Raw genomic sequence first — 23461 nt, forward strand, 5'->3', positions numbered from 1 at the left:
CTTGTCTCACAGCACCAGGAACCTGAGTTCAATTCCTGCCTCAGGCGACTGTCTGTGTGGAGTTTGCACATTCGCCCCATGTCTGCGTAGGTTTCCTCCAGGTGCTCCGGTTTCTTCCCAAAATCCAAAGATGTGCAGGTTGGATGAATTGGCCATGCTAAATTGCCCATAGTGTTCAAGGATGTATAGGTAAGGTGTATTAATCTGGGGTAAATGTAGGGGAATGGTTTGGGTGGGTTACCCTTCGGAGGGTCGGTGTGGGCTTGTTGGGCCGAAGGGCCTGTTTCCACACTGTCGGGATTCTATATCTATATCTATCAGCCAAGTGGACCTCATGGAATAGGAGTTCCCTGATTGGGGCTGTTATTCTGGCATGATCAGGGAGCCCTGCCTGACAGATATAAACAAGAGTTTTGGACATCCTGTCACGCTGAGAGCTGGCTCTGAGGAAACTGGATCAACTTCAAGGACTTATCGACATGTAAATAAAGGGTGACTTGGTGACAGGATGCCAACCTCTGTGGAGTTATTTCACTGACGCTGAGAGTAAAGCACACTCCTGAAGGAATTCACTTACAACAGTCGGCTTTGAATTGGGGTAAGCATTTCTGACATCATGCCATTATGTGGGAAGTTTGACTCATTTGGTCCCCATCAAAGACTAGGCCTAATGTATGGAAAGAACGTATTATCTTTTCCAGGCAAATGACATTGCAGCAGATGAAAAGCAACGAGTAATTCTCTTGACAGCTTGTGGACCCATAGCTTTATCGGTTATTTCCCTGAGGCACCAGATATTAAAATCTTTCAAGAGTTGACGGATTTAGTTATGGAATTTTATGATCCCAAGCATCCTCTAACTCTGAGACACTATCAGTTTTACTCAGCAATTTGAGAACCAGCGAATCCATTTGGGATTTTTTGACTAAGTTAAGACAACTGGCAGAGGTGTGTGACTTTGGTTTAACCCTTAATTAGATTCAGAGAGACCACATGGTATGTGAGATTAATAATGTAACTATGCAAAAGCACCTAATAGCTGAAGCCCAACTGGACTTCAAACTGGCGCTACAACTGGCTTTATCATTGGAAATGCAGCAAGTGGAGCAGATGAGATGCAGGGTATTCTGATGGAAATGGACACACTTGCCAGTCCAGCTGAGCTTGGGGAAGACCACTTGAGTGAAGGCAATTGCATAGTTTCACTGAGGAAACATCCTGAACAGAGGGACTCTAGGTCAGCCCACAACAAAACCCTAAAACAAAGCCAAGCCTTGGCCAAATGGTTAACATTTTCACCATGACTAGGGTGGGCAAGCCATTGTAGTTGTTACCAGTATGCTGACTCAAAATGGCAAAAGAGTCCCACTGGACCAACAAAGCTTAAGAAAACTCATTGGTCAGTATCCAGGAGAATGCACATCCTGTATCCGATTGGGAACAGTTAAATTGTTTAGCAACCTCCAAATCAGAAGCAGTCAAAATAAATATCTCTTCAAATGATCACTTGGTTCTAATGGAGGTCGATACTGTTGAGGCTGTTTCAGTGATCGCCAAACCAGTCTTTAATAAAATTTGCTCTCGATGCCAACCTTTAAGTTTGTGCAAGACCTTAGTTAAACTGAAAACCTATACCAGGGGTACCTTTACAGATTAAGGATACAACTTCGGTTCTGGTCTTTTATGAGAAGCAGCTGGTTCAGTTACCACTGATTGTAGTAAAAGGTTTGGGCCCAAGCTTGATGGGGTGAAGTTAGTTCAGAAAGATTCACTTAGATTAGTTCAACATTTTTGATTAGAAAATGACTGCCTAAGTGAAGTTCTGATTAAATACTTGGAAGTTTCTCAGGAAGGTCAAGGGATTGTCAAAGGAGCCAAGGCCATCTTGCATGTTGGCCAGGTAGCAATTCCATGATTCGGTAAGGCCTGCCCAGTGCCATTTACTTTACAACAAAAGTAGAAGCAGAAATCCAGAGGCTGGAAAGCAGAATGGGCAGCATTGATCGTACTGATTGTGAAGCTCGATGTGTTGGTTTGTGGAGATTTTAAACAAACACTAACCCACTTTTTGTAGCTTGATAAATACCCAGAACCTCCCAAAGAGGATTTATATACAAAGCTGGTAGGAGGGGCTGTCCTTGACGAAGCTGGACAGGAGCCATTTGTACTTGCAAAGAGTCACGTTAGTTGAGGATTTCCAGATGTATGTTACAATTAATAGGGGTTTGTACCAATATACAAGACTGTCATCAGCCTTTGCAATTTTTCAGTGGACAATGGAAAACATTTTGCAAGGTTTGCCAGAGGTCACCATTTCTCTTGATGACGTGATAATAACAGGGAAGGCCAATAAGGAGCATTTAGAGGACTTGGATAGTCCTTAGACGTGTCCTCCTGGTGGATGTATGCTTTAGAAGGGAAAAATGTGTGTTCCAGACACCCCAAGTGACCTACTTGGGCTACAGAGTAAATAAGACAAGGTTATACCCATTGGAAGATGAAGTGAGGGTGATCAAAGCTGCCTTAGTTCCCACATCTGTACAGGAGCTTAGATCTTTCCTTGGGCTGGTGAAACTAAGGAAAGTTCTTACATAACCTGGTTTCCATCCTGGCACCTTTGCATCAAGTCTTAAAAAAACCTTGGACATGGTCATAAATTGAAGCTACAGCTTTCAGGGAGGTGAAGAAACAGCTATCATCCTCTGAGGTCTTGGCATAGTATGAGCCCTAGCGAGATCTGGTATTGATATGCGATTCCTCCCCATTCGGCATCAGGTGGTATTAGCTCATAGGTGGCCCAATGGAATGCCCAATAGTGAATACATCCAGGGCATTGGTTAATGCAGAGCATATATATGGCAGGATAGAGAATGAATGTTTGGCAGTCATATTTTGAATCAGGAAATGCTGCCAATAGTTTCACGAATGTAAATTTGTCATAAAAATGGAGCACAAATCCCAGCTAGGTCTACTTAGAGAACAAGAAAGTGCCACCTATAGCTTCAGGCCAAATTCAGTGGTGGCTGTCATACTAACTGCATATAATTACAAGTTGGAACACTGTCCAGGAGGCCAAGTAGCGAATGTGGATGTATTGAGCCATCTCTCACTGGCAGACATGATGCTGCTGGTACCACCATTGGAAGAGTCAGTAATGGTTTTAAAACTTCCTGCACACACAACCAGTCACAGCTGACAATATCACACTTTGGATGGAGAAAGATCTGGTCTTGGCAAAACTGAAACAGCTGGTGATGATGGGTGAAACGAAAGGACCATCTGAACCAGAATTGAAACTTTCTTGGACCACAATGACTAAGAACTTTGAGCCCATGAAATGACCTGCATAGTCAAGGTGTAACTAAATCCAGGGTTTACCCACCCATTCCCATGAATGTAGGGGAGCTACTGGCAGTAATTTTTATCCTTGTTCAAACCTTTTTGGACCCAGACAGACCAGATCACAGTAGAGGATGGCATATTATTATAGGGAGCAAAAGTGTTTGCCCCAAGCAAAGGTCACTGTCAGATACTGGCTGGACTCCACCAGGGTCATTAAGGGGTTTCCAAAATGAAGATGTTTGCAACAAGTTATGTCTGGTGCTCAGGAGTGAACGCTGACATAGCCACGTTGGTGGGGCAGTGCCCAGAGTGTGAACAAGGACAGAAATTATGCCAGCAGCGCCCCCACACTCATGGGAGTGGTCAGGTAAATCGTGGACTCAGTTACACATCGATTATGCAGGTTCTTTCACAGGCTCAATGTTCTTAGTCATCACTCAGAGTGGAAGTGCATAGAGTTCATTCGTCAAACACAGGGCCAACGATCGAAAAACTCCACAAATGTTTTGCAAGACAAGAACTCCTGGAAGTGTTGTTGACGGATAGCAGGCCATCATTTGCCAACAGGGAATTTGGGTATTTCCTAAAATTGAATGGCATTTAACATTTAAGCTACATACCATCCATCCTCTAATGGTCTGGCAGAAAGAGCTGTCCAAACTGTGAAGGCAAGCTTACAGAAACAGCTTACAGCTTCACTGGATACCAAACTGTCCCAGTTCCTATTTGATCATAGGACTACCCCTCATGCAACCACAGGGATAGCACCTGCAGAGTTGCTAATGTCATTTTCCCTAAGGGGAAAATCGTAAAATCTTTGAGGTTCTGATTTTTCCTTTCTCTCTGTAGTTGTCCAGCTTTCTCACCAACACTCACTCTGCTCAAGGGAGTAGAAAATTTCACTTAGTTTTGATCAAGTATCCTTATTCATTTCAGCCAAGGAGGCATTGAAATTACAGCAATCAATGTCCAAATTCCCAGGCTTGTTAGGAAAGGGAGACATCAAACAGAGTGTCTGCTCGTTATCACATTAAAGACAATTTTACAGAATTGTGTGCCTCTCCATGCTTCTCGGCCATTATCTTGGGCAATACATGAAAGGTGGCTGCTAGAGTACTGTATTGAAAGGCTGTTGTCATGATATAAACCATAAAAATTAGTGCATTCACACAACGAAGGAGAAATTTGGAGAATTTATGTGACAGGAACTGTGACTGATGTAAATTGAAAGTGCAACAACTGATGATTGTGCTGTACAAACATATGATTTAGGAATATGTGCAGGTCCTTTGACCACTCCTAGCCTGTTCCACTATTCAATATAATCTTGGCTGATCTGATTGCGGCATCAACTCCATATTCCAAGCTCCCCACCCCGTCAATCATTGATTCTCTTGTTATATGAAATTCTAACTACCTGTGCCCTCTCACTGATCCCTGAGGAAGAGCTATCCAAAGTCTCGTAAGCACTGTGAGAGAAAACATTGTCAACTCTGCTCTAATTGGGTGATCCTTATTTTCGAAAGATATCACCTAGTTCCAACCTCTGCCACAAGATGGTGATACAGGGGTTATCATCAGTTATGTTCATGAGTTTCTGCTGCAAATCATTAATAGAGTGGCTAAATGTACATATATTACATGACTAACAGGATGGTAGACTCCAAAGCTGAGCAGAATAGGCTACAGGGGAATTTAAATACCTTTACGGATTGAGCAAATAGATGTTAGATCAAATTGAATGTAGAGTGCTTCGCATGGGTATCAAAAATCCAGGAAAGAACTGTACTTGTATCAAAAGAAAATAATGTACATGTAAAGTAAAAGAGTGTTGGGATCCTGACTGACAAATAAAAACTGAAGCTATTATTAATATCCTTTCAGCAACCACCCTATTAAGTACACTCAGGATCTCAAATATTTAAATTATATGACCTCTCATTCTTCTAAACTCCAATGGATGCAGCCCGAGCCTGTGCAACTTTATTCTTATAAATTAATATTTCACAATATAAATCAAATGGACTTTCCCTAAACTAGCACGTGTATATCCTTTCTTAAATAAGACTAAAACTGTACACAGTAGACTGGATGTGATCTCACCAACATTGTTTACAACAATAGCAAAGCACCCCTAATTTCATGTCATTCCCCTTGCAATAAACAGCAACATTTCATGTGTCGTTCTAATCACTGCTGTATTTGCACATTAACATGTTGTGATTTGTGAACTGGACCACCAGATCCCTCTGTATCTGTGAATTCAATAATTTACCTTTATTTAAATAACATACTGCCTTTCGATTCTTCCTGCCAAAGAGAACAAATACACTTTTTCCCAAGTTACCCTTTATCTACCTTTTTTTGCCCCCTGGCTTATCCCAATTCTTTTGCAGAATCTTCATGTCCTCTTTACAAGATACTTTCCTATCTGTCCTTTTATCATCTGCAAATTTAGCAACCATGCATTTGGTCCCTTCATCCAAATCATTGATGTAAACAATAACAAGGTGATGCCAGTATACTGATTCCTGTGGCACACCACCCATTTACACTCTGTTGACCCAAGAATGATCTGTTTATGCCTATTCTCTGCTAATATTCTATTCATACAAATATGTTGCCCTGTTCTTCTGCTGTTCCCTTTTGCCTGATAACTTCTTCCAGACCTCTACTGGATTTCTGTTGGGGACAACAGCTTCTAGGGTTAGAAACAATGGCAAAATCCTGTTAAACTGTTTGAATAAAAATATAAATCCGACTGAATGAAAATTGCAATCACAAATGTCTCTAGCTACAATACTAATTTACACTCACAAAGAATGTTTATTTTTACTACAATTTTTTATTACTGTAATGTTGATAAGTACAGATGAGATGATCCTGGAGATACGTCAAACCCTGTCAATTGATTTCCTTTCAGATTTGCAACCTGTCTGCTATGAAGAGCCAGATCACTGGTGCTCCATCGTCTATTATGAACTAAACAATAGAGTTGGAGAGGCTTTCCATGCATCAGCAACAAGTTTGCTGGTTGATGGATTCACAGACCCCTCCAATAATAAGAACAGGTTCTGCCTTGGGCTTCTGTCAAATGTAAATCGAAATTCTACAATTGAAAACACCAGGCGGCACATTGGAAAAGGTCAGGTCCATAAATAAATGCTTTTTGTCTTTAAAAGGCTATTTGTTGTTAAACACTAGAATTTTCTTAGTCTCTTTGGATTTTTCTCTTCAAATCTGTTGAGAAATGTACTTACTCTTTCCAAAAGCAACTTGATCACAGCAGGCATTCGTCAGGGAGAGTGTAAAAAAGGATTGAGAAATATGGGCAAGTTATGAAAAATAGTGCTAACGAATTCTCATCCTAACTTCATAACAACTTGGTCTGACAATGTGTGCCTTGGATGACACACAAGAATGCAGCACACTTAACTATGCAGTTAGAAGCAGTGTTTCGAGCTGTACCAGTGCACATCACATAAAATGAATTGCTTTCAACTGTAATGACTGTTACTATGGAAGTGGATGTAGCTTCCATTATACAAAAAGGTACTCCTCACAAACAACAATGACATGAATGTACTTGGTAATGGTGATTGAGGAACATACTGGGAGAATTCATTGTTCCTCCTCAAATAAATCTGTTGGATTCCTAATGTCCACCAGGTAGTTCAGTTTAAACTATAAATTCCACCATATAATTTGACTAGAAATATAAGCAGAATATAACACATAAAATAGAACTGCATAAATTCACTGGAAAAATAAACTTTTAATTCAGGGATTTGATTCTCAATTATATATTGCTCTAAGGGTTAGCTGTAGAATTGCAAATACAGTGGGACAGCTTCATGGTATAGTGTGTTCACACGTTGGCAATTGGTGGATATCATATATAGTTAGAAAGCAGGGCTGCTTCATTCAGCCTTTAAAATTAAGGGAATATTTTTCCATTTTCAATTCTTGTTTGCATTATAAATTGCAAATTGTTACTCATCCTTTAACCAGAATGCAGACATAGCTGATCAGTGTGCATTCAATGAAAATTGCTAGATGTCCTGAAAAGATAGTGTTAGGTGTTCCTGAATTATTGCATGCTTTGTCATGACAATACTCTACCATATGTAATTCAGCCTCTAGAATAGAGTGGAAGTTGTTACCACTGCTTTCTAAACAGTGTATATATAAGAACAGATGGTATTAGGGAAAAGTTATCAATAGGCTTATTATTAGGGTTTTTGATCTATTATCCTGATTGTCTGAAAGTTCAGAGAGTTAGATAAGCTGTAGCTCTATACTCTTAAAACAAATCACGTAGTAAAAAACATGTTTTTGGAGTTCTCTTAGTATTCATTTTTGAAAGAAAGATTCTTATGCAAACAGACGTAATAAACAATTCATGAAAAAAATCTTCCAGGTGTTCACCTGTATTATGTTGGTGGTGAGGTTTACGCCGAATGCTTGAGTGAAAGCAGTATCTTTGTCCAGAGTCGCAACTGCAACTATCAACATGGCTTTCATCCAACTACTGTTTGCAAGATTCCTAGTGGTTGTAGCCTCAAGATATTCAATAATCAGCTCTTTGCCCAGCTTCTAGCACAATCTGTAAATCATGGATTTGAGGTGGTCTATGAATTGACAAAAATGTGTACAATCCGCATGAGCTTTGTGAAAGTAAGTACCTAATCGTTATTATAGAGCGATGGTTTTTAAAAATTATGCATGGTTGATGATATCCAATATCCAAAATGTTGGTTGTGTTGCTAACTGCTGTTAATACACTATGGAATTCATGCCATTAAAAAAAAAATTCCATTGATGCCATTTAGCTTAGTTTTCAGAAAGAATAGCTGTAAGTAACAATTAGTGGTTTTTAATCTGTTTTGTGGATTTTATTTTTTGCTCACTAGAAGCTCTATTATTTAAGAAAAGATAAGTATTTAGTCATTGTTTAACATGCTTGGGGAATTCAAAGTTTGTGAGAAGATTTGTAGCTCGGGTGCTCGTTGTTGTGGTTCTGTTCGCCGAGCTGGGAATTTGTGTTGCAGACGTTTCGTCCCCTGTCTGGGTGACATCCTCAGTGCTTGGGAGCCTCCTGTGAAGCGCTTCTGTGATATTTCCTCCGCCATTAGACAAACCACTATAAATGCCGGAGGAAAGATCACAGAAGCACTTCACAGGGGGCTCCCAAGCACTGAGGATGCCACCTAGACAGGGGACGAAACGTCGGCAACACAAATTCCCAGCTCGGCGAACAGACCACAACATGCTTGGGGAATAGAAGCTGAATGGTGGGTTGCAACTATTAATTATATAAAATGTAAATTTGTATATAACTTGTTAATCCTCATTCAGTGGTTGCTATGTATCTTAGGACATTAGATCTTCTAGACTTAACAGTAGCTTATTTTAATAAACCAAACTAACAGAAGAGTAGATTTTTGGATTTCACTCACATGCAACTCCCATTCACCCCCATCCCAAACAAACTAATGGCTGATGCCTGAAGCAATGTCCATTTTCAGTCCATCATTTTGAGGCTGCTGCAGTGGTAGGTGAGGAGTAAATTTGCAAGCAGTCACACTTCATTCTGAATTTGAACATATCGAGCCAGCAGCAGAGTGGATTACATTTGTGGAAGGTGCTGAATCCTTTAAATAGGGATCCAGGTAGCAAAGTTTTTTTTTCAGCACTTTAGGGTTAGGAAGATCAATAAGATCAAAAAGGAGATGGATCTCATGGAGAAAATGAGCTTGAGGCAAGACAGAAGACAAACTACAGAAAGATTGAGGGTGGGGTAGAAGAGGAACCTCAGCTTTCTGGTACTGACAGTTGAACAAATTGTGAGTGAGATCGAGATGAAGGCAGCTTACAATTTGTTTCATTTAATGGAGGTGAGGCTTGAGAAGGTAAGGAAGAGGAATTAAGGAAGAGGCAAGACATGCTTTTTCATGGGTGGCCTGGTGGCACTGCTGCCTCACAGTGCCAAGGACTAAGTTTGATTCCAGCCTTGGAAAACTGTGTGGAGTTTACATGTTCTCCCCGAGTCTGTATGGGTTTCAGTCATGTGCTCTGGATTCCTCCCACAGTCCAAAGATGTGCAGGCTAGATCAATTGGCCATGTTAAATTATCTCATAGTGTTCAGGCATATTCAGCCAGGTAGGGTAACGATGGTAAATGTGGAGTTATGGGGATAGGGTGGGATGTTCTTTGGATAGTCTGTGCAGATGAGTCAAATGGCCTCTATCAGCACTTTAGGAATTCTATGATTTCAGAAGTATTAAGCAGTTGCATTCAAGATGAGCTGGTCTTAATGCTGCTTAATGTAATCAAGCCAGACCTGGAAATAATGAGTGTAACAAACTGTATGCTGTAGAAATTCTTACCTGCATTGCTTGGTCAAGAGAATGTAGATAGGTATTTTGCCAGGGACAAGTAGAATTGGAGAATATAATGGTTTTACTAGGAGTGAGGCATCAACAGTAAAGAGAAGAATGTAATGGAGCAGATAGGTAGCTGCAGCCGTGAGAAATAGAGGAGAGAGGCTAGACAGCTAGAAGTTTGAAAGTTCCATTGTAAGTGAGTGAGGTAGGTTGAATACAGAAAGAAATGCATTTAAAAGAGGCATGGAATGGGATTCTACCATCCAAAGGGGGTTTGTGGATTACAAGGAAGGGATCAGACTTTTTGTTGTTGTTGTTGTGTATGAGCGGAATAAACATGAAATTGCAAGATCGAAGGAGTGGCCCTGAATGTGGATCAGCAAGTTTGTAGAGTTGGAGGTTAATGGAGAGCAGTGAACACAGATTGGGGTGAGTTGAGTTGAGATGGAGGCTGAAATCATTAAGGGCTATGCCATTCAATGCAGAGGCCAAGGAAAAACATCAGAGCTTATTTCTGAAAGTAAATTGACATGAGTAAGTAGAACAGAACTAAGTGATTATGCCAAGACAAGCTGCAAAGAAAGTGGTCAATGAGTAGTATGGCTTCTAATGTTATACGCAGATAGCTATACTACCAAAAGCAGCAGCAAAGATAAGAAAATGCAGATCACAATTGACCATAACAGCATAAAGCAAAACTAATAGTCAAGGTGTTAGATAAATCTGAGGTGTTGCCTTTTGCTAAGGCAAAGCAGGGTAGGACTTAATGGTGGGGCCTGAGGAGTGTTGCAGAACAAAGACACCTAAGTACATTGTTCCTTAAAAGTGGAGTCACATGTAAACAAGGTGGTGAAGAAGGCATTTGGCATGCTTACCTTTAGTGGTCAGTGCATTGAGTACAGGAGATCATATGTCATGTTGCGGCTGTACAGGACAATGGTGAGACCACTTTTAGAATATTGTATTTAATTCTGGTCTCTCTATTATCGGAAAGAAGTTGTTAAGCTTGAAAGGGTTCAGAAAAGATTTATAAGGATGTTGCCAGGATTGTCGGGTTTGAGCTAAAGGGAAAGGCTGAATAAACTGGAACTTTTTCCCTGGAGCATCGGAAGCTCAGGGTGACCTTATAGGGGTATATAAAATTGTAATGGGCATGGATAGGGTGAATAGCCAAGGTCTTTTTTCCCAGGGTAGGGATTTACAAAATTAGACAACATAGATTTAAGGTGAAGCAGAAAGATTTAAAAGGGACCCAAGTGACAACTTTTTCATGTGGTGGTGTATGTATGGAATGAGCTGCCAGAGGTGATGGTGGAGGCTGGCATAATTATAACATTTAAAGGCATCTGGATGGATACATGAAAAGGCAAGTTTTAGAGGGATATGGCCAAAGACTGGCAAATGGGACTGATTCAGTTTAGGAACTGGTTGGAGTAGACAAGTTGGATCAAAGGGTCTGTTTCCATGCAATTTATTTGTGAACTCTGAATACAGCATTTGGCATAAGCTAGTACTTAAGTTCCACATGTGGTCAGTCTTGTGAAATTGAAGATCAATAATTTCCCAGTGATTCCCCATGTAAATAATTTTCATGCTTCCATTTGATTGCTTTTGGAGAACCATTTTCAGGAACCTCATAAAAGCCTGCCTGCCTGTCGTCATTATGAAGAAATGTTGCATGGCTTTGAAAACCTAAAAAGTATCAAAATAACTAAACATTATAAAAATGAAATTTAAATAGATTAAACACAAAATCTGCTCATATAAAACTGACTTCTTTTTAATCATTTCAGGGATGGGGAGCAGAGTACCATCGTCAAGACGTTACAAGCACTCCCTGCTGGATAGAGATTCATCTGCATGGACCCTTACAATGGCTGGATAAAGTTTTAACACAGATGGGTTCACCTCACAATCCCATATCTTCAGTCTCTTAGTATGGCTCTTTATTAACTCCCTTGATCCGTAAAATATAAAACTGGCAAGTTAAAACTAATGCGTAAGATGTATATGGGTTTTTCCTAGTTTTATATGGGCCATTTCTTTTAAATTATTGCATGGTTACATTTGGCTTGTTAACCTTCATATCTAATATGGTGTTCTGTCAATTATGGTCTAGCAATTTTCCATATGAAATACAAGCAACTTTTGTTAAATTAGTTGACCATGGAAAATCAAGAGATGCTTTGTCTTATTGTTGGCGATTACAATTATTCCTCAGGGTACATTTAAATGCACATATCTTAACCTTGTTAGAAACAGCTGAGAAAGAAAAAAAATACGGATGATAGGTACTCACCTGTTCATATATTTATTATAAGTTGCGATTTAAAAAAAGAGAATTCTGAATGAATTAGATTTAAGTGTTAAATTATGTAACAACTTGAAATACCAATTTGATGTTTTTAAAATATAATCCTGTACATTTCAGCAACTCAATCTAACAGTTCATGAAACCACATCTGGAATATTATAAACAGTACTGTTCACTGTACTTATGGAAGGATATTAATATGTTGTAAGCCGTACAGAGACAGTTTAATGGACTAATACCTGGAATGAGTGGAATGCCTTATGTGAAAAGACGATACAGGCTAGGCTTGCATCTTCTGGAACTCTGGAAGAGTCGGAGGTGACTATATGCAAGATCCTGAGAGGACCTGATTAAGTGAATGTTGAAAGGATGCTTTTTCCACTTGTGGGAGAATCTAGAACTAGGGGTCACCAATTCAAAAAGAAAGGGTTAGCCCATTTAAGACAGAGATGAGGAAATGTTTTTCTCTGAGGGTTGAGAATCTTTGGAATTTCCTTTCTGAAAAGGCAGTGAATGCAAAAGTTTTAAATATTTTGAAGGCAGAAGTATAGATTTGTGATTACCAAGAGAATAAAAGATTATCAGGGATGTGCAGAAACTTAAGAGTTGAAGTTAAGGTCAGATCAGCTAAGTTCTTATTGAATGGCAGAGCAGACTTGAGGAGCCAAGTGACCTACTCTTGGTCCTTGTTCCTATGTATGCTTTTGCAGCTTGCTTGCCCAAGACACAATCTTTTGCACTGATGAGCTGGGCATCCCCAATGGGAATGGAGACAGTCCTCAGGCTCCATCTCCTTCCATTAATTGTTTGCATTCATATTATTCACAACTGATTACGGTGGGAATGTGAAGCTTTGATATGATCTATTACTTGCAAGATGCATAGCTCTGTCCAAAGCTTAGTGCTTCTGCTCTTTTGCATGCATGTGATCCTGTATCATTACTTCACCAGGTTAGCAGCTTTCATTTAGGTATGCATAGTGCTGCCCCTACCTTGCTTCCTGACACTCATCATTGAACCAAGGTGGTCCTCTGGCTTCTTCATAATGTAAAAAGAAATCACACAATACTGGGTTATAGACCAATAGGTTTATTTGAAAACACAAGATTTTAGAGCCTCGCTCCTAGAACATCTCCAGGACACAGGTACCAATCAACCCCACTACCCTCAGGCCGAACACTTCAACTCCCCCTCCCACTCCACCAAGGCCATGCAAGCCCAGGGCCTCCTCCACTGTCAAATTCTAGCCACCCAATGCCTGGAGGAAGAACACCTCATCTTCTGCATTGGGACCCTCCAACCACATGGGATCAATGTTGATTTTACCAGTTTCCTGATTTCCCCTCCTCCCACCTTATCCCAGATCTAACGCTCCAATCCAGCACACTGCCCTCTTGAACTATCCTCCCTGTCCATCTTATTTCCCACCTATTCGCTCTACCCTCCACTCCAACCTATCACCATCACCCCCCCATCATCATCCACGTATTGCATTCCCAGCTACCTTCCCCCCCAGCCCCACCCCACTCTCAGACCCCTTGGAAGCCCCCTTCCCACCCCCCCATTCCTGATGAAGAGCTTTTGTTCGAAACTTCAACTCTCCTGCTCCTCGGATGCTGCCTGACCGGCTGTGCTTTTCCAGCACCACATGTTTTGACTCATGAACAATGCGGATCACCTTGAGTCAGTATTACTGTTGGATGCAATCCGCAAATGGCTACAGTCCCTCAGATATAGGCAAAGTCTGCTCCTGAATTCTTTCATGCCCTTTTCTTGAAGAATGTTTAATAGGAGCTGATGTTTGGATGAGAATATGTATATATCAGAAGTTCTGATGAAAAGTCACCAGACTCAAAATGTTAGCTCTGCTTTTTTTCCGCTCCAGAGATGCTGCCAGACCTGCTGAGTTTATGCAGCAATTTCTGTTTTTGTTTCAGATCTCCAGCATCTGCATTTCTTTATTTTATTTTAGATATTAAAAACAATTGTTTCCAATACTCTCTGAAAAACTTATCCCATTGTTAGGCAGTTAGGTTATGTTACCAATTTGTGCAGACCTGAAAATTCATCACAATCAGATACCAGGACTCTACAAATGAGAGAGGGAATAAAATAATATCACAACTCTCCACTACTAAATCCTCTCCAGAATCCATATCTTAAGACAGTATTGAACTTGGTGATTGCATTCATATACCGTCTTAAGTAACATCTTATTAATCAGTAGGGATATACTGTTGTACAAGATGTGGGTGTGTTTGTATTGGGGCTGGGCAGGTAATTAGACTCCAGCGAAGAAACATTGTGGCTTATGTCTTACTGTGAACAAACGGCACAATGATGTCTAAATTTTTATGCTAATCACATAGACTGCTTTAAGGTCTGCAGAATAATGATTCTTCCCAGGCTTCCCTGGCTGGAGTACAATTTAAGAATCACAGATTAACAATGGAGTTTCTCATCAACACAACCAGAGGGTAGTATTAAAATGTCAGAATCTATTTCTTTGAAGTTAACAAAGAAACCAGACACGAAAAGCTACATATCCATACTTTATTTGAAAATCAATATTCCAAAATTTGTTAAAGACCAGGCTTAATACATTGTAATTAAAATTCACCTTTTAGATCTTCAAACAAAATCACTTTTGAAGATATTTAACACATTTAATAATCTCGTAAACATACATTTCTAGAAATTCAAATGTCCTCTAACCTAATCATTTCCAATTTCAAACTGAATAAGTGTAACAGTTGACTGCAGTGTTTAATATCTGAGAGGCATCTGGGAATTAAAAATCATGCTTGCATCTGTAAAACAGCATTTGTATTCTATTTGGATGCCATAATTATTAATTTATAACAATGGAAGGCTGGCTATGTGAAGGCAAAAGAGGAAGAACCTGCTGAAAAATTGAGAGGATGATGAAGAAAAATTTTAATCCTGCAGAGCATTATTCCTACAATGTCTGCATTGTGATTATTCATGTAGTGCCTGCAGCCAACTTTACCTTTGTTAATTGAAAATAAGAGTGTGGAGTGAATGTACATCAGTAGGATTTGTAAGATGACAGCACAACCTCCACCACTTAGAAGGAGAAGAACAAATATTGAGGAACACCACCACATGGTCATTCCCCTCTTAGCCACTCACCACCTTGATTTGGAACTATTATTATTATTCCTTCATTGGGTCAAAATTTTGGAACTCCCTTCCTAACAGTACTTCCTACACAAGGACTAAGTAGTTCAAAATGACAATTCATCACTATCTTCAGGGCAATTTGTACAAAAACCTGGCCTAGCCAGCAATGCCTTGGACACATAGAAAAAAAATGAATAGCTCAAACTTTAATTTCTGAACAGCAGAAATCAGCTCAGATTGCAATTTGCTTTAAAACTATAGCAGTGCTTTTCTGTAACGTTACAACCCTTACATATCCTTACAAACTCCACAGACTTTCCATTATACAGTATCAAACAATAAAGGTACTCTTGAAATTCTTCCACACCCTTCTGCTTTCAGAAGCCATATAGACTTTTCTTTTAAAATTTACTTGCTATTCCAACTTTTCTAATTTTTGCTTAGTCAGGATCCACTACATTTTCTACCTCCACCACAATACTTCCTCAGATGACTTCACATACAACATTACATAAATGATAGTTTTTGTTTAGGCTCATGTACATTGATGGCGCAGGAGCAACAGAGCTTTATTTTGCACTCAGCTGCTGTACCTAATTTTAAAATGTTCAGTGACAAGACTGGGTCCTGTAATAGTAAACTGCTCCATTTTATACCATCATCCCTTAACCTCATCTGCACAATCATCCAGGGTCAAATTACCAATCAGGAATATTCAAAATATCCAAGTATACCTTTAATACAAAAAAAGTCTTTCATATGGTAATATCACAATCATCACGCCTAATTAATAACATTTTTTTTTCAAAATGGTGTTAGAAAACTCTGTTCTCACAGTAATGAAGTAAAGCAGCTGAAATGTGAAAACCTTCAGTGACTTACAGACATTTCATTAGCATCATCCTCCTGTACATTACCATCCTATTTGCAAAGAAAGCATCACATTGGTGATTCTGGAAACTGCTGCCTTTGAGCAAGGGCCTGGTTGCTCAGCAATCGTTGCTGCTGTTGTAGAAACTGGACAACTTCTGGACTTCTCAATAATGACTAAAAATAAATATAATTGCATTACTCATCCAATATTATCAAATACTATTGCAATAGAAGTTTTTTTGTACTCTATTACAAATTTTTAAATTCAAGTAGAATTTTTGTTCTGCAAACTTCCCATTCTATATTTCACAGCACAAACCAAATTCCCCTCCCATGCTCACAACAGAAAGCTAAGCTTGAAGACCACGAGTAGAAACTAAATGTTAATGTTTCAGCCACATTTCTGATTGAACTCTTCAAACTGGGTACTCCGTAGCATTTCTGAAAGCAAAATTATTTTTGTTTAAAAGGAACAAATCAAAGCAGTGCTGGGACACAGCCTACAAACATACATACATTGTGACATATCTGTTTCTTTACTAACTGACTGATTATCATGGCAAATGGACTCTTGAAACAAGTTTCATGGATAAACTATCCAAAACATCTTAGACAGTATTTTTGATCCTATAATGTGCACAATATATTTAAAGAATTAGCTGCACAGGCCATTCAGTTCAATGGAACAGTGTAGCTTTCTATACATTATACAAACCTGTGACGTTATTTCATTGCATTGTAACATTTCTTTCTATTTCTTTCTCTCTTATGTACTTACCCAGTTTAGCCTTACATTGCATCAACAAAAGGCAAACATAAAAAAACGAGGTGTCCAACTCCTTTCAGTGTGAGCTGGAGAACAGAGCAGCCTGATTTGATACAATAACCATCCCATTAGAACGTGTGCATTAGAATGGATGTCTAGACATAGTAACAGTCTTTTGTTCGCAGTTAGACTTCCACATCAGAAATAAATAGTTTTTTTTTAATTTTATTCATTCTTGTTATGTGGGCACTGCTGACTAGGCCAACATTTATTGCCATTCCCTGGAGAGGCTGATGAACTGCACTCTTGAATCATTGCAATCAATATGGTGGCGATACATTGGCAATGCTGTTAAGGAGTGCCATGATTTTCACTCATTCCGAATTAAAGAATATTGAAACAGTTTCAAGTCAGGATGCTTGGAGGGAATTTGCAGATGCTGGTGGTGTTCCCATGTATCTGCTGTCCTTCTCCTTCCAACTGGTAGAGGTCACAGGATTGGAAGATGCTATCAAAAGAGCCTTGATAAGTTGTTGCAGAGCAGTACGTAAATGAGACACAATGCTGCAACATTTCTCATTGGAGATGGTACTTGTGTTGTACGAATGTTACTTGCCAATTATCAGCTTTAGAAGATGTCCGTACATTTATAAATATAGACCTGTCTGTTAGTTAAGTGACGATTTTGTTCCAGATGATAGTTTCTGAAAGCATTTGCATTACCAAGGTAAAACGGTCTGTCTTTATTTGCTATGCTTATTAAGCGTATAAACTGGGTACAACTCCAACCAGTGAAAAGCTTGCCCTCTGATTTCCATTGAGTTCAATCTTGGTAGGGCTCCTTAATGCCATACCCAGTCAAATGCTGACTTGATGTTAAGCAGTCACTCTCACCTCACCTTCAGTGTTTCAGGAGCTATGTAGCTTTAGTAGAAACTAAACTGAGCATCAAAAACCAGGTTATTTCTTTACAGGTGCAGCTTGATTGCATTGTCAATGGCACTTTGCACAATGTTGCTGATAAGTGAGAACAGACTAATGTTGGATGATTTGGATTTGTCCTTTTTTTAAGTACAAGACTTTCCTGAGCAATTTTCCACATTGCCAGATAGACGCTAGTGTTGTTGCTGTACTGAAACAGATTAGCTTGGGGCACAGGAAGTTCTGGACCACAGAACTTCAAGTACATTTGCCAGGGCCCATAACTTTTACAGAATACATTGCCTAGACTCAAGTCTTCAAATCACATGATTGAAACATAGCTGAAGACTGGCATTTATATCAATGGGACTTGAGGAGGCTGAGACTGATCACTGACTCAGCATTTCTAGCTGAAATTAGATACAAATGTTCCAGCTTTGTCTTTTGCCGGAGGTTGTGGTATGTGATTCTGGTTCTGAGGCTGTACTGCTAAAGTTACAGCAGACAAATAGGAGAATCCTTGTAAAAATTCAACTATCCTGCTCAACAGGAGAATATTCAATTTTCCACAGAGTTCACATCAGTTCATCCTTAAATTTGTGGTGGTAAAACTCACAATTTCAAGCATTTATTACTGATTGGTCTTTACAGACTGGGTTCACCCAACCGCAATAGATCAGCAACTGTGGCGTATACAGAATGTACCGAACAGTATCTTCCATAAATGGAAAAAAAACTGAATCATATTTCAACAGTGGTATGACAAGGATTTATCACATAAAAAATACAACATATATTTTCCTCAAAATAAAAGAATCAAATAATTCCTGTCTCACCAATCTCTTTTGACTTAAAACTTGCTCAAGAAGGCTTGCCTTACGACTCGTTTGATGCACTGTCATACATCTCAAACGTTGTTTGGTGGCAGATGTAGGTCTTTCATCTGTATCATCCTGTTCAGAAACGAGAATACGTAAGTGCTTTACACATTAAAAAATATCACCTGCCATTAAACATCCCATTTAGTCATTGTTCAAGGTCATAATGACCTTTCACTGATCTCTTTCAAGGGAATCAATCTGTTTATCTCTTCAAAACCCAACATGACCTCTTTTACCACAATCCTTAAAAACGCAAGTCTTCAACATACCAAAAATGAATTGGCTTCAAAGCAGTGATATTTTGCACTACAAGTTGCTGGAAGTGCAGAATTTCAATAATGTGACACTGTCCAGGAGAGGGCATCTGGGATGTTAATTAATAAGACAAGCACTGTAAACCCCTTTAATCAATTTGAAGAATTATGAAATTAACACCATAAAGACCAAGAAGGTACTGTAAGTTGGAATCAGTGAAATCAATGTCAAATCTGGTGCAGAAAGAAAAATAAGGAGAGGAAGGATGTTTAAAACATCACCAACAATTAAACTTGAAGGAATGAGGCTCCACATTTGAATTTTTAGTGCCAGAGACAATGAAATGGCAATTAATAACCCCTAATGCTTTTAAAGGTTTGCTTACACTTATAATCGCTGGACTGAGGTATCTGTGGTGAATATCTGACATATAAATAATGAACAAATGTGGATTTATTAGAACTTTTCACCTTTTCGGCACATCCCAAAATACTTTACAGATAATTATGTAGCATATGGACATCCAGTTTTCATAAAAGCCTCAAACAGCATTATAAAATGATGTTGGTGAGGGTCAGGACACAGGGAAATGCTTCGGCTCTTATCTGAAATGGGTGCATGGCCTTTTTTTTAAAAACATTCACCTCAGATGGCAGACAATACCTTGGTTTATTGTCTCAGCTAAAAAGGCAAATGCATGATGTTCAATGTATACCAGTAGTATGGAAAACCACAAAAAACATTTAAACAAAACAAACAGCTGAGTGATGCACCTCAGACAATAACATTTAGCTATTTGTATTTAACAATGCCCTTTTTCCTTATCTGAAGGTGTATATTATTTCAACATAAATAACAACATCCATCTGTGGCCTCATTTTGACTACTGAATCTGGTGCAGAACTGACTTAGAAGAAAGACTGTTCAATGTTTATTTCACAGTTATTGCTGGCATGAAGAGCTGGAAATTCAATAAATCTAGTTATTTGTGGGCTGTACAAGATATGATGATTGTGAAAGTTGTTGGATTAGAATACAGCATTCAGAAAAGCAGCAAACACCTTTTTTTTTGTACAGTAAAAGGCAAAGTGGACCTTTTTGGTGGACTAGGCAGGTGGACTGCAGCAGTTCAAGAAGGCAGGTCACCACCACCTTCTCAAGGGGAAGCAGGAATGGGCAATAAACACTAGTCAGCCAGTGATGCTCACATTCCATCAATGAATAAAAAAAATCTTTCAAATAAAAATTATAAACTATAAATTAAGACAGGAAATAAAGAAATTAAAGCTTATTATTCAAGACTATTTGAAGTTACATTCATGCTTATGCATTTTTGTTTCCAAGTTATTGAGGTTGAGAACTCATCACAATTAACAAAACCACTGGCCAAGTGTAATTCCTGGTCTGTCTGGAGTATTGGGCAATACACAACAGCTGACTCAACAACCGTGAGCTGGAAGGGGTAAAGGATGGGGATATTTAACTTAATTTCTTACTCCAGTACATGCAGATAACAAGCAAAGAGTATAAAGATAAACATGTACATTTATACAGTTTCATATATATTACATTTTATTAGCAGTCTGAAGGCACTTTACAGCCCAGCCAATAAATTACTTTAAATGTACCACAGTTTAGTGATCACAAGTTCAACTCTCACTATCGCAAGAACATGAATTCAACAAATTTGCTAATTTTAGGGCAGGAGCCACTAAAGTTTCTGTTATCATAATTAGAAGAAACAATAGAGGTACTATATATTACTCAGTGTATTCTACAGGTCAAATAGTAGGAAAGATAGAAACAAAGTTGCGGGAAGATGAAAGAAATGGAAATATTATTCAGTCGAGTTATAGAGCCATAGAGATGTACAGAAACAGACCCTCCAGTCCAACTTGTCCATGCCAGCCAGATATCCTAAATTAATCTAGTCCAATTTACCAGCATTTGGTGTATATCCCTCTAAACCCTTCCTATTCGTATACCCATCCAGATGCCTTTTAACTGTTGTAATTGTACCAACTTCACAACTTTCTTTGGCAGCTCAGTCCATACATGCATCACCCTCTGCATGAAAAAGTTGCCCCTTAAGTCCCTTTTAAATCTTTAACCTTGAACCTATGCCCTCTAGTTTTAGACTCCCCTATCCTGGGGAAAAGACCATAGCCATTCATCCTATCTATGGTCTTATAAGCTTCTCTGAGGTCACCCTTCAGCCTCCAATGCTCTAGGAAAGTAGCCCCAGCCTATTCAGCCTTTCTGTATAGCTCAAACCCTCCAATCGTGGCAACATTCTTATAAATCTTTTCTGAACTCATTCAGGTTCTACAATATCTTTCCTATAGCAGAGACCAGAATTGAATGCAGTAATCCAAAGGTTGCTCCTGTACAGCCACAACATGACTTGCTATCTCCTCTCCTCAATGCACTGACCAATAAAGACAAACATATCAAATGCCTTCTTCACCACTCTGTCTACCTGTGACTCCACTTTCAAGGAACTATGAACCTGCACCCCAAGGTATCTTTGTTCCATTAAGTGTATAAGTGATGCCCTGATTTGCCTTACCTAAACACGGCACCTCACATTTCATGATCTGTATGGGTTTCCGGAAGACTTTTGACAAGGTGTCGCACAAAAGGCTGCTAAATAAGTTCAGGGCCCATGGTGTTGGGGCACTGTAATGGCATTAACAGAGGACCAGGTAACTGGCAGAAGGCAAAGAGTCAAGATAAGGGAGTTTGTTTCAGGATGGCAACTGTTGACTCGTGGAGTTCCATAAGGGTCCATGTACGGACCACAGCTATTCATGTTACACATTAATAATCAGGGCTAAAGAACTAAGGGGATTGTTGCTAAGTTTGCAGATGATACACAGGTGATTGGAGGGACAAGTAGTATTCAGGAACTGCTCACAATAGTCCAAATGCAGTCTGACCAGAGACAGTATATCTCTGCTCTTGTACTTTAAACCTCTTGAAATGAATGCTACGACTGCCTTTGCCTTCTGAACTGCCAACTGAACCTGCACAGTAACCTTAAACCCCTTTGTCCTCAGATTTCCAAAGCCTTTTGCCATTTAGAAAACAGTCTATGCCTCTGTTCTTCCTACCAAAATTCATAACCTCATACTTTCCCACACTGTATTCCATTTGCCACTTCTTTGCCCATTCTCTTAACTTGTCCAAGTCCATCTGCAGATTCCCACCTTCCTCATGCTACTTGTGCCTCCACCTATCTTAGTGTTCATTTGCAAATTTAGCAACAATCTTTCATCCAAATCATTAATGAATAGCGTGAATAGTTGTGGCCTCACCACTGACCCCTGTGGAACTCCACTAGTCCACTTCTGCCTCTACTCATGGTCAAAGGTCTGCACTTCAGCAAGAAACCCAGTAACCTTTCAAAAAAGAATCAGAGTGGAAATAAAACCCCAAAATAACTGTTTGCACAGCATATGTAGTTTATGCTCATATAAGTTTTGTTCCTGCTGACCATAGCTTGAACGCTCTTCTTCTTCTTGTATTTGTCCTTGTAAGTTTTGTTGCGGTGCTTTTTGCACATCCAAGGCTTCCTAGGTTTAGCCACCAGGTTGGTGGTTTCAGTACAATCCTGGTACACACATTTCCGGATCACCGTCTCACTGTGGCCGCTTTCTTCCTCCTCTTCATCCTCCTCTTCCTCATCATCTTCCTCATCTTCCTCTTCATCTTCTAACTCCTCCAACTCCTCTTCTTCTTCTTCCTCTTCCTCATCATCATCATCGTCCTCTTCTTCTCCTTCTTCCTCATCCTCCTCCTCCTCCTCCTCCCCGTTAGCCTGCCTGGAGTTCTCTGTAGTATCAGGAGCCCGCACGGCTTCCTCTGCTCCTCTCGCCTGACTACTTTCGAAGAGAGCCGCGTCCATAGCCACCGTGGTCACCTCCTGGGGGCTGGCGGTGTGAGGGGACACGCCCGTCGTCTGCGTGGTGCTGGTGGCAACAGCACCCTGGCTGCTCCGATCGCGCTCGCTTTGTCCCTCACTCATCCCGAATCACACGCCGCGACCTCCGACTGTAAACAACCCCCCACGGAGGCCCATCCTCTGCACATTACTGCGCATGCCCGGTCGTCTCGTCGCGCACACCACCGTGGAATGTCAGAGTTATTCCCCGCCCCCCTCCTGTACCCACCAATCAGCTACGGTGTTATTGGGATCACGTGGTATTTGCCCGAACGTGGTGGCGGCCATCTTGGTAATGGAGAAATGCTATTTGGTTTCATTATCGTGGGATGGTCAGTTGTTGGAAGCATTTCTGTTAGGCTTTACTGTTCATCACTTATAGAAGTTTATAAAACAATGAGGGGTATAGTTAGGGTCAATGACAGTTGTCTTTTTCCTTGGATGGGGGGATGTCAAAACAAGGGGGTACATTTTTAAGGTGAGGTGAAAGATTTAAAAATGACAGGGGGGCAATTTTGTTTTTACACAGAGGGTGGTTTGCGTGTGCAATGAACTTCCCAGGGAAGTGGTGGATGTGGGTACAGTTATAACGTTTAAAAGATTTTTGGATAAGTACATGAATAGGAAAGGTTTTG

The 23461-nt window shown here is 39.8% G+C and overlaps 2 protein-coding genes across 2 annotated transcripts in view; one reads left to right on the forward strand and one right to left on the reverse strand.

Annotated features, from left to right (window-relative positions):
• Positions 1 to 11914, forward strand: part of smad9 (SMAD family member 9) — a 30926-nt gene extending 19012 nt beyond the window's left edge. Inside the window, exons 5-7 of the mRNA XM_072577199.1 lie at positions 6266 to 6487; positions 7763 to 8019; positions 11523 to 11914. Of these exons, the coding sequence (XP_072433300.1) occupies positions 6266 to 6487; positions 7763 to 8019; positions 11523 to 11666 (623 nt within the window). The 3' untranslated portion in view covers positions 11667 to 11914. The remainder of the gene's footprint in view (positions 1 to 6265; positions 6488 to 7762; positions 8020 to 11522) is intronic.
• A 2672-nt stretch (positions 11915 to 14586) lies between these two features.
• Positions 14587 to 22989, reverse strand: rfxap (regulatory factor X-associated protein). The gene is made up of 3 exons (XM_072577200.1): positions 22380 to 22989; positions 18584 to 18700; positions 14587 to 16234 (listed from the first exon to the last, which is right to left on the reverse strand). The coding sequence occupies exons 1-3, from the start codon at positions 22908 to 22910 to the stop codon at positions 16127 to 16129; spliced, it is 756 nt and encodes a 251-aa protein (XP_072433301.1). The 5' UTR covers positions 22911 to 22989; the 3' UTR covers positions 14587 to 16126.
• Positions 22990 to 23461: the final 472 nt, after the last annotated feature.

This window comes from Chiloscyllium punctatum, chromosome 9, assembly GCF_047496795.1.
Source record: "Chiloscyllium punctatum isolate Juve2018m chromosome 9, sChiPun1.3, whole genome shotgun sequence".
NCBI classification, from domain to species: Eukaryota; Metazoa; Chordata; class Chondrichthyes; order Orectolobiformes; family Hemiscylliidae; genus Chiloscyllium; species Chiloscyllium punctatum.